The 11,811-nt window shown below is 41.2% G+C and overlaps 1 protein-coding gene and 1 long non-coding RNA gene across 2 annotated transcripts in view; both read left to right on the plus strand.

Moving 5' to 3' along the window:
• LOC100548495 overlaps positions 1–11,811 on the plus strand; it is a 41,031-nt gene that overhangs the window by 13,739 nt on the left and 15,481 nt on the right. Inside the window, exons 13-17 of the mRNA XM_031554295.1 lie at positions 405–458; positions 5,249–5,353; positions 5,851–5,941; positions 6,767–6,903; positions 7,764–7,861. Of these exons, the coding sequence (XP_031410155.1) occupies positions 405–458; positions 5,249–5,353; positions 5,851–5,941; positions 6,767–6,903; positions 7,764–7,861 (485 nt within the window). The remainder of the gene's footprint in view (positions 1–404; positions 459–5,248; positions 5,354–5,850; positions 5,942–6,766; positions 6,904–7,763; positions 7,862–11,811) is intronic.
• LOC104911698 lies at positions 12–11,790 on the plus strand. The gene is made up of 3 exons (XR_794124.3): positions 12–2,807; positions 5,170–10,359; positions 10,801–11,790. It is a non-coding gene; the product is annotated as an uncharacterized LOC104911698 (long non-coding RNA).

Genomic DNA, 11,811 nt, shown 5'->3' on the forward strand with positions numbered 1-11,811 from the left:
AGGTGGCTTGTGTCACCTCCCAAAACCAGAGAGGTTAAGAGAAACCCTTCAGAGCCCAAACCCCACTGCAAGGTTTTCTTTCTCAATCCAGAGACAGAGAAAATCAATAGAAAGCTGAAAAAGGCTGAAGCTTCAACTCAGGTGTTCCCAAAGACAAGGACACACCCACAGCAGACACACAACAAGGCTTAATCTAAGGTGCATAGTGCTGTGTCAGTTCTCATGTTTACTATTTTTATGATTGCATCCTAAAGCAATTGGTCTTTTGATCCGTTAGCTGCTGCTTGGGGAAAAAAAAATAAAGCTCGCATAGAAAATAACAAAATTTTCTGGCTGGAGGCCAAAGCTTCACAAGAGAAGGCTAAGGCCTAATATGTTTTGTTTAAGGTCTTTGTTTCTGATAGATGTTGACTGGATTCGGGAGGATGACGGCACTTCGAACAAAGCCAGCTGGGGAAGTCAGTTCGTTAAGTATTAACCCTCTGAGGTGTAGATTGAACTGTGCATGAGAAACATTCTGAGAAAACATCAAAAGTAGTGTAGATCTCTTCTGAGAAGAAGTACTGTGGCTTGTATTTATATCGGAAAAGGTGGAGATGATTTGTTGCATATGTGACCGAATTCCACAGGATGGGTAACTGTCCAGAACTCATTTTCTCCCTGTAGCATACTTCAGCAGTCCCAAGGCTGACATAAGCCTAATGTTCAGGAATTACGTTAGGGAATTAGTAGAAGTTAGGTATTTAGTGTGATATAAATCGTAGAGGTGAAAAAAGACTGTTGTGAGCCTGCTGGACATGTTTTAATAACGCAAACTAAGATTTCACAGGTGTAAGCTGGGAGAGGAACATTGAACTCTATACTCTGCTTTAGAAAATGTTATTCTGAAAGTACTGTGATAAATATTCAGATACCTAATGTAAAAAGAGGTTAAAAAAAAAAAAGTTTAAAAAGAAGGACACCAAGAAAACAACAAAAGAACCACCTTATTGGGGAAGTGACTACACAGCACATGCAGGTGTTGTGCAAACAGAGTACAGGAGAAGTTAAACACAGGCAGTGTTTAAGTACAGTGCAATTTTGTGCTTAACTTGTGGCCAGTCTTAGCTATAAAATGAAAAGGATGCATTAAAAATGATTATGAAAATAAAAATCCTGCCTCAAAAAACAAAGATGGGGTCAGAAAAGAAATTTAGAATCAACTTCCACCATTTGCTTGACCCGTTGCAGATCTTTCCCTTCTTGATGCATTGGTTGCAGCACAGGACGTCAGCTCTCAGCAAGCAAGTGCCAAAACAGATGTAACAGAATGTGTAATTGTTTAAAACTAACTGCTCACGTGTGATGCTGGACTGATTTTTGTTTTGTTCCCTCGTAATTCAGTGTATTGTCATTTTAGGTATCAGACTGATAGGGAAAAGTCTTGTTGTTGCTAGGCAAGCTGTTTAAAGCTGAATTGCTTAACAATTATTTTAATATCAGAGATGTGTGTATTTTTGACTTGCTAATGCTGTAGGTGGTATTACAGGCTTAGCAAAAGTAGCCAGCAGGCAATACGGCGATCAGCAGCTTGCCTTCTGAGCTTGCCCATCATTTGGAACTCTAGTTGCGTTGCTGCAACTTGTCTGTGTGTGTATTGACAGCTATTACAAATGATGAAATGAAGTCATTATAAAGCGTGCCCTTTCCAGAATGCTGCTTTAGTCTCCTGTCCCTACCAGGACTGATTTAAATTGCAGCTGGTTATGTAAAATGGACACTTAGAGTATTGTTATTGGAAAGCATGAAGCTCAACCTTTTCAGAGTGATCAAGAATGCGATTCTTAATACGTTACAGTACGCTTCAAGATCAAAGGCGAAATGCACGCATTTCGACAGGAATTAATGCCCCAACTCCTGCTGGTAAAGTGCCGGTTGTGTGAGATGCCTTAGGTTGTGGGTCCTGCTGAAAAAACAAACAAACAAACCACCAAATCAAGTGGAATTTTGGACATGTGTGGGCATGCATTGCTTAGGCAGCTAAAGTAGCAGTAACAAACATGTGGCCAAATGACAGCAGAGCAACAGTCCTCGACTCCAAGAATCAAATTGCAAAATCAGTGTTTTATTATTAGTGGAAAAACCCCTTTGCAGTAACAGTTTGAAGTACTTCATTCCATCACTGTTTAGGTGCTTCTAAGGACAGAGAGATAGATGTTTTGCCAAAAATTTGTCTGTCGATTTAATTTCCGGAGATATTTTTTCAAACTAAATTTGAAGAAATTTTGCTCTCAATTCAGGATAATAGCAATAAAAGGAAGGAGCTAAAATATGGTGTAATGAAATGGATGAAGAAGCTGTATTTTTAGTTTGGTATTGGGTTAAAACATGAAATTACTATCCAAGACTCGTTGAATTACAGCATTGTTATGGTGTTATATTAAGGCATTAACAACCTTTCAAAATCTTTGGTATTGTTTATTAAAAAATGAGATGAAGTCAACTTCAATTTAAAATGATCTCTAGCACTGTTCATGCTTTATTTTGTGTCCAATTATTATGTTTAAACATGTTTTCCTAGACGAATAAAATACACTCTGACTTGCAGTCTCCACTAACTTTTGCTTTTAAAGTCAAGATTCTTGGCTTGCCTTTTGCTCATTCCAACTTTGCAGTGTCTGTCATGTCCTCTCTTGCAGTTCTCATGGTCATAAAAGCAGAATGTGAAACTGAAGGTTAAAGATAAATGCTTGAGTTTAACCAATACAGCTACTGTTGCCTTAAGGACTTACTTCTGAAGGCAGAGGTTGGATCATTCTGTTTCGGAGGTAGGATGAAAATTATGTTCAATATTCATGCCTGAGTAAAAATTAAAATAATTATACTTCTAGCACTTTGTCTTTCTGAAGACTTCAGACTGTCAGATCAAGTGCTAAGTGCAAGGGGAACATAGTCTAACCAATGGGCTACATCTACATGTGCTGAGGACAGATGACATTGCAAGGATACTCTCAAGTATCTTTGAGAGGTCACAGTGATCAGAGGAGGTTCCTGAGGACGGGAAGAAAGTAAATATCAGGCTTAACATCAAGAAAAATGAGTACATGAGCAACTACAAGGCCGGTCAGCATCACCTCAACACCTGGGAAGGTGGTGGAGTAAATAATCCTAGAACCGTTTGAGTTGGAAAGAACCCTAAAAGGTCATCAGGTCCAATTCCCCTGAAGTGATGAGGGACACCTACAGCTCCATCAGATGCTCAGAGCCCCGCCAGCTGACCTTGAGTGTCTCTGGAGATAGCTCTCTGGGAAACCTGTGCCAGTGCCTCACCACTCTTATTGTAAAAAACTTCTTCCTTATATCCAATTGTGATCTCCCCTGTATTAGTTTGAAATCATTTCTCCTTGTCCTATCTCAAGAGTCTGTCTCCTTCTTTCTTATGCCCTTCCCACCCCCTCAGATACTTAAAGGTCCCCCTTTTAATAACGAAAGGAATTCTGGAACCAATTTCAAAATATATTAAGGATACAAAGAGGAGTGGGAATTGTCAGTGTGGACATATGAAGGGAAAATCATGCCTGACAGACCTGATAGCCTTCTGTGATGAAACAATTAGATTGATGGTCGAGGAGTGAGACATGGATGTTAATCATCTTGCTTTAGCAAGGCTTTCAGTGCTGTCATAGCATCTTCATTAACAAGATGATGACAGGACAAGTGGACAGTGAGGTGAACTGAAAACTGATTGAAATGCTAGGCACAAAAGATGATAATCAGTGGCACAAGGTCAATAGTGAGACCAATGACATTCAACATCTTCATTAATAGTTCTTGATGATGGGCCAGAGTGCATTCTCAGCAAGTCTGCAGACAATTGCAAACTGGGAGGGCTGGTATGTGGAAATGGCTGTGCTACCATTCAGAGGAATCTCAACAGACTGGACAAATCAACCAAGATGAATCTCCTAGAGTTTAATGAAGGGAAATGCTAAATCCTCCACTTGGGAGTAATACCCCCACACACTGACAAATGCAAGTAAGTTCCCCCTAAGCTGGGGACCAAATAGTTGGGAAGTAACATTACAGAAAAGAACTTGGGAGTCCTGGAGAACACCAGCTTGAACATGAACTAGCAATGTGGTCCTGTAACAAAGAAGACCCAACAGTACCCTGGACTGCTGTAATGCAGAATTGTCAAGTTGTTGAGGGGGGTGATCATTCATCCTATTCAGCACTGGGAAGATGCATCTGGAGTGCTGGATCCAGCTCTGGACTCCACAGTACAGGAAAGATAGGGATTCAGTGGAACAAGTCCAGCAAAAAAACACAAAGATGATTAAGGGAATGGAACATTTGCTATACGAGTGGCTGAGAGAGCTGGGTCTGTTCATCTAGAGAAGAGAAGGCTCAGGGAGATCCTATTAATTCATCTAAATACCTAGAGTTGGGGTGTGTGATGGAAGAGGCAGCTAAACTCTTCTCAGTGGCCTCCCGTGAAGGTACAAGATGTATGTTGACCTGTGCTGATTACATGAAGTTCTTTTTAAAAATAAAAAACTTCTTACTCCGGTCAGACGCTGGAGCAGGCTGCCCAGAGACGCAGTGGAGTCTCTGTTCTTGGAGTTACTGCAAATGTGACTGGACACAGCTATGGGCACCCTGCTCTGGCTGATCCTTCTCTCTAAGCAAGAGGTTGCACTAGATAATCTCCAGAGGTCTGGAGTTACCAAATGTTGTATAATTAGACTTTGTAACTTAACATATACTGTAAAGTCAAGAGTCTAGAAGCTCATTAGTGGTTAGTACATGGGCAGAGCACTGCAGATCTGAATCATAAGGGATCTATGCTGTTGTGCATTATCTTCAGCTTCTGAATTCTCCCTCTCATATTCTGCATAGGATAACATGAAACCAGCTCACCTGAACTACTGTGTAGTGATGAAAAGCTGATAGCAGTACTCTCGTAGTCTCTCTCTGATTTACCCATAGTGTCAAGCACAAGTAGAAGTTCTCTAAACTCATTTGTATGCACTGTCCACCCACAAACTTTATCTTGTTGCAAGTGTTGAGTCACAGACAGGTAGTTCTTGTTCAAGGCACAGCCTCATGTAAGCTGTGGGTAATAACAAAAGATATTTCAATCTCACTTTCAGTAATGATAAAGCTAAGGTATAAATAATTTCTTTACAGCAGAACACCCTCAGATCAGCAGAAAGAAGCAAACAACAAGTTCCATTTGGGAGTGCCTGCTGATCTGTTCTCCCAGCAGGAGCTGTCATCCTGCCCAAGAAATCTCTGGTGGACCATATCAACCAGATCGCTTTCGTCCACATGTTTGCTGACCTCGTCAAAAAGCACTTGAGAGGCCTGGAAGGTAAATACTAAGTTTAGAGATTATGTGTTGACGCTGCCCAAACAGGTCCTATTTATCCAACTGCACACTAATTCTAGCCCTTATTGCTGTTTCTGCAACTTTGCGTGGTTCAAAGTCCTGGTGGCCTTCAGCATCATCCACCTTGTCTCCCTCCCTTTTGCCCCCAGAACAATTTTAGAAATTGGTGTCACACTGCTGCTCTCTGTGCTCAGAGAAAGCTTGAAGAGAAAGTTTACATGCTGCCATTAGCAGCTACTTACCCACGCTTCCCTATGAAGCTCAGGTGCCTAGCATATTTCCTGGGGATTTCTGCTCCTCATGTTTTAGGTTCCAGCTGTTCTCAATAGGCTCAGGTTCAGGCAGAGGCTCTGCTGACTCTCTCAGAAATAAGGGTTCAAGTACAGGAATCACCTGCTTATTGCAGTGTGTACATGCATATGCCTGTCATGTGGTTTTCTCTATAAATGTTTTGGCCTCTCTTCTCTTTTATTCTGCAGATGTCTTTGGTCCACCAGACTCCAGTGGTCTTGATCTTGGTCTTGATGTATCTGGAAAGGATTTAATATTAGCTTTGATTTCTCTTGCTAGGTGCTGTTCACGGTTTTTATTGCTCTGTCACTGTGTTTTCCTTTTCATGTATCAGTTTGTGATTCTGGCCTTTGGTTTTTCATTTGGAGATGAATTCAACTTCTTGCTTATGATAGCCTGTCTTGTGGTCACACTGTCCTGTGTCTGCTTTCTTTTAGTGCTTCTCAAGACGTTAGCAGCTGTGCTGCATATCCTTACCATTTCAAGCTGCTCCTTTCTGTTTCCTTTTCACAAGTTTTGTCATGTCTGTATCTCTGTTCTTTCTGAAGCTGGGTGTAGCCGCTGTAATGCTTGGACTTTGTTAAACCTGGGGAATTCTGAATGTAAGTACCAGAACAGCAACCCCAGCCATAAGTGGAAGATCTAGTGGAAGATCTTGCTCACTAATGAGGACCAAGTGAAAGACTCTCCCATGACTTCCTTGTCCAACTGCTCTGTGAAATTACATTTAATGGAGTCAATGATTGTTACCCAAAGTACTGTTTCTGCAGATTCAGCACAATGTACACTTAAAGCTAGCATTTCAGTCCATGCAGAGCCCGTGTCACCTGGTGGGCTTTTGCTATGTTCCTTCGATCTCAGCGATCACTGGCAAAAATCCCTACCTTATACAGCTAGAGTGACTCTTGTGTTTTCCATTTATTTTATGTCTGGTACTGTGATGTCCAATCTGCCTGGTATGCCACTGTCTTCATCTAAAATTTCCCTCCCTCATTTTTTTCTCTGTTTTTGTATCATTTTTATTGTTGTTGGTGTCCTTTCTTTCCTCATTTCCTATTTAAAAGGCACTCTGTCCATTTTCCACTCACTATTTCTGTACTCTAGCCTCTTCTGCAGTCAACAAAAGCAGAATTTCTATGCCTTTGCTCACGGCAAACTGCTGCTTCGCCATAATGGCTGCTCTTCAATTTATAGCTCAGTCGTATTCTTCATGACTTTAAGTGCCAGCGGTGTAGACCCCAGTAAGTCCATCCTCTCCACACAAGCTCTTTTAATCCCAGATGTGCTCCACATCAATCTGAAATGTTGCTCTTTTTACCATCCTCTTAGTGACACTTTGAAAATTTGCTTCTTGCTAGTCACACACACAGGGCAGCGGGGATAGCTCTGTTGGGGAAGGTCTCATCCGTGTTGTCCTCCAGCAAAGTGAATTTTCCTCCAGAGGCATGTGAAAAGATAAACCACAGCTTCCTTCCCCTCTTAGAGAATTGAGTCCCTTCCTCTTTTAGAGTAGTGACTGGCTTTGCATGGGTAAGAACAAAAAGAGCCCCATCAGTCATTTAATTTCAAAAGCCCTTCTACCCAAACAAGTTTTTATTTCCTGAAGAACAGTGCCCAAATTATAATTGATGAACTTTTAAATCATCCCACCAAACTTTTTTTTTTTTGCATTAAGTTTGTTGTGTTACCAAATATTATTTTAGTAGCCAGATCCCACAAACATATTGTGAAAATGATCTTACATTACAACAGAAAATAGCTTTTGAGAAGATACTGAATGTATTAATTGTCAGTAGATCTACAATACCGAGGCACAGTTTCCATTAAAAATTTAGGTTTCTGCAGTGTCAGAAACCTTTACTTAAAGTGCCGCAAAAATGTATCATTTGACTCTCCCTTTAGGGTCTTTAGCAGTCCTCCAAATGTTAAAGCACTGCTTTTATTATTTTGTTGTTGTTCCAAGTGCACATACAAATCCCAGCAGGAATCAGGGCCAAACCAACACACACAGAAGACGTTCCCCTCCATAAAGAGAGAAGATGCAGCAGAGTGGACGTGTCCACATGCCCTTCTTTGTCCTGTTTCTCAATCCTGTTTCTAGTATTTCAGGAGGCTTTGTCTAATCTGAGTTTGAATATGCAGCAGGACAGAACTTGGCAGTCACTTTTGAGTAAAAAGAAGGCTCGTATTACAATGAAGGTTTGTAATTCCTTTTACGAATTCTGGAAATTACCTACTGTGTTTCTGTGTACTGGGAGAAAGAACATTCTAAAATGCTGTAGTAACATCAAACATATTTTTCTTTAAATGCTGAAACTTGAAGAGAGTAAGGATTCCTAACAATAACAGACCCGTCAAGCCCAACTAAGAACTCAGAACCTTGGAACACGTGCAAGAGGTTCGTGTAGATTGTTAAAGAAAGGTAAAGAATATGTAAAAATTCAGATTGTGTGGTTTCATCATAACCTGATTGTAACAATGACCGTTTCATAACATGTTAGAAGGGTAGGCTGCTGCAACAAGAAATCTGAAGAAACAGTAAAGATATGCTGTTTTTCTTTCTGTTCCCATTTCGCTAAAAGCTAAAAATTCATTAAAGCCCACAAAAGCCAGATAAAACAGCAAGCCAGCAAATGGGGTAAGTGTCCACAAAACAAAAAAAAAAAGACCATCCAGGTGGAGTTAATGCAACAAAAAAATAACCAGAGTATTGCTTAAGGATTTTCTCTGATCTCTCTGCACCCAGATCAGTTGCTGGATGCTTCATACCTCCCTTTCAGTTTTACTGTTTGTTTTTCCATGGCCACATATGGAATTAACCAAGCCAAACTTTCTTTATGTGTCGAAAAAGAATCATTTGGCTTTTGGCCATACTTACGGTATTAGTTGAAGTTCTCTGAGTTTCTGTTTCATTAAAGTACCTTTACACATGCCCAGGGTTGGTATTTTAAAGGGCTAACAGGCTCTCTACTAAAACCAGAGACATGTTTTAATACCAAACGTATAAGCAGAACCTAGGTAGGAACAAAATATTTTCTCCTCCAGCAAATCTCTCAAGCCCTCATCTGTTTTGCTTTGTTGTGTTTCCTGTGAAGTCCTGGATATTGCAAGCACTGATGTTGCAAGGTGGAAAAAGTAATAAACAACTCTTGTTCCCTGTTTAGATGTCCCAGTTTCAAAGTCACTTCTGAGGGGACCAGAGAGGGCAAGAAATTACCATCTCCAATGCCTCTTCCCACTCCTGGGAGATGCTGGAAGTAGCAAATCCTTTTTCAGCATTCCCTTTGTGCTCACTGCCACGTGGATGCTTTCAACCCAGCCAGAAAAACCAGATTACAAAGTGTTGTTTGTAAAAGAGGGAGGAAGTCTGCTCAGGCAAAGTACCTATTAAGTATGGTGAGCAGAAGTGAGATTGAGGTGGAGATTTATGGATAGACAGGTGTTGACGCTTTCTGCAGGTAATGCTATTGTTAAAAACATATGGGTGCTATAAACATATGGGCATGAAAGCAAAGAAGATATCTGTTGATGAACAAGAAAGACTGCTAGAAATAAACAGCTCTTAGTCATGATGTTGGCACCTCCAAAGGCTTTTTGATTGTAAAGGCAAAGTCATCTGCTTGGAAGCAGGAGGAAAGGCTGCTGTTGTAGAGTCTCCCTGCACCTGAAGTTCTCTATCTGTTACTCTATAGGAATGCTTGAAGTCTGTTCTGCTGTGTGTGCTGCTCTGCAGTGAGCTGTAGTTATGGATGGGGACAGGAAACATTTGTGGTTTGCAATACAGAAACTGTTCACCTGTTATGCTGTGAGTACATTCAAAGAGCAGTTCACATCAGACGCAGAAGCCTCATCCATAATGCCAGCATGAATCCTTTTAGAAATAGTCTTTGACACTGCTTTAATTTTTATAAGCTTTCTACAGAACACTGTAGAAGATTCTTAAAGGTTATCATATGACACAAACGCAGATATTATTTCCTATGCTATTTCCTCCTCTATACTGGTTTGTTGGTTGGTTTTACTGGCCTTGTTTGCTTCGTTGGTTTTGCTTTCATTTGCAAAGTAATCATTCCAGGTACAACCATCTACCTTGAGGAATTACTTTCTCATTCTCCTTTGCAAAATCTGGTGTAATAAAAACAGGAAAGACCTTCTTCTATAAGTGAGAGGCACGTTATTTAGGTGGGAGGGCAAGCGAGTTCAACAGAGAGAAGGCTGTTTGAAATACTGCCTTTGAAAGCTGGCTTCCTTAGGAAGAGATGTGCAGAAACCAGGCACTGTCAGTAGTGGGGGACAGCGCGGCATCAGATTGCACAGCATTTGCTTAGACAAATCACACAGAGCCCAAGCCCACCAATGGGTTAACAACCACAATTTACTTAGCTTTTAGCTGATCATTTCCACAGAACATTGTCCTGCAATTTTTTTTAATCATGGTAGAAGGATAAAAAAGAAAGAAACAAACAAAAAGTACGTGTTTTTTTTTTTTAATGTCCTTGATATAAAAAGTAGTAAAACTACTATATGTACGGTATATGGCTTTCAGTAACTTTCTGTTTTTGAACTTCTGTCATCAAAGCAGAGCTGCCTTAATTGTGCTGGTTCAGTAAAGCAGGTGTACAGATCTGAGTCTGTATATCCTCACCTGTCTGCTGCTTGGCTGGGGAAGAAGGGAACTATGCATTTTGCTGTGTTCAGTAAGTATGCACTGCACGCTGTTGGTTTTGAAGCTGAACTCCTCTCCATACTAAAACTGGGATAGTAAATTATTACATCAAAAATAGCACGCAGGTGGGAGGGTTCATGGGGATGCAGGGTTCACACACAGTGTTTCTTGTTGTTATGTTTTATTTAAGAAGCGGCACACCATCTCACCAACACGTTTTAGTTTCAATAGCTTGCTTTTATATCAGCGGGGAATTTCTGCCTCCTACTCTCTGCGTGGAGACACAAGTGCTCTGCTCTTCCAGAAAACACTTTTGCATAGCAGAGCCTCAGTTTTGCTGCAGCTGTGGAACCTCTTTCTGCCTGAAACCAATTTTTAGAATAGCCTCTGCAGCCAGGTCTGGCTCTGCAGCTCCCAGCAGCATGGAGCACTTGCTTACTTACAAATGCCTGGTTTTGTTCACTTCTTTCAGCTCAGTTCCTGGTCAGGCAACACCCTCGCTCCTGCCTTCCCCGGGTGGCCAGATTCCTGCATGATGGGCACATCTGAAACACATAAAGCAAGCTGCGTGCTGCCCTTCCCAGCTCAGTGAAGATCTAATGTTTCTCTCCCTGAATGACTTCTCCTCTAAGTCTAATCAAAATAGATGTTTCATAGCCAAAATGTTTTTTCCTTGCAACTTTGCAAGTGCTTTCTTGCACAGCTGGGGTTGCAGCCTTTCCAGGTCAGCAATGAATCACTGAATCTCAAGCTACAACCAGGCACAATTTTATTTCACATACTTTCTGTCGGCTCTCCTTCTTTCTCTTCCCCTCCTTCGGGCCAACTGGTCGCCCTTCTCTTTGTTGCTTTTATTTTTGGTTTCTGCAACTTCCTGTGCTCAGCATCATCATTTTCTCAGCAGCAGCTATTTCAGCTGCTCCCAACCCCATTTCCTCCCCCTTCTCTGGCACAACTGGATCAGCTCACTGCAATTTTATCTTCCAGTGACTTGAAAACGCCAACTCTTAGAAAGCACTGAAGCAACTGGGACCTGTGGGCATGGCCTGCTGGCACACCCTATGGGGGATGGCCTGTGGGCATGGCGGGTGCTGTCAGCAGGGCCCTGCAGCCCTCACAGCACAACGCAGCCCATGGCCATGCTGCTGGGAGGGCTGAGGGGTGGCATATGCAAACTGTGATGTAATCCAATTTCCGTTCTTTTACTTCGACGTCTGCTATTATTGGTGCTCCTTTTCTTCTATCGCTTTTTAAAAACTTTTAACTCTAATTGCCATATATTAATTAGCTCAGGTTTGTCAATTTTTCACTCTTTGTCCTCTTGGAATTTTCACTCCATTTCCTTTTGATTTTAGTTACTTTTTTGTTACTTTTCTTGGATTCTGTTGGAGTAATTAAGTCAGCTTCTCCTTTTTTGTTCTTTATTTTCCCCCATTTTGCAAGGCTTTTTTCCTCACTCCACTTTTCCTTTCACTTTCCCTCT

The sequence above is a fragment of the Meleagris gallopavo genome, chromosome 7 (genome assembly GCF_000146605.3).
Source record: "Meleagris gallopavo isolate NT-WF06-2002-E0010 breed Aviagen turkey brand Nicholas breeding stock chromosome 7, Turkey_5.1, whole genome shotgun sequence".
In the NCBI taxonomy this organism is placed as follows: Eukaryota; Metazoa; Chordata; class Aves; order Galliformes; family Phasianidae; genus Meleagris; species Meleagris gallopavo.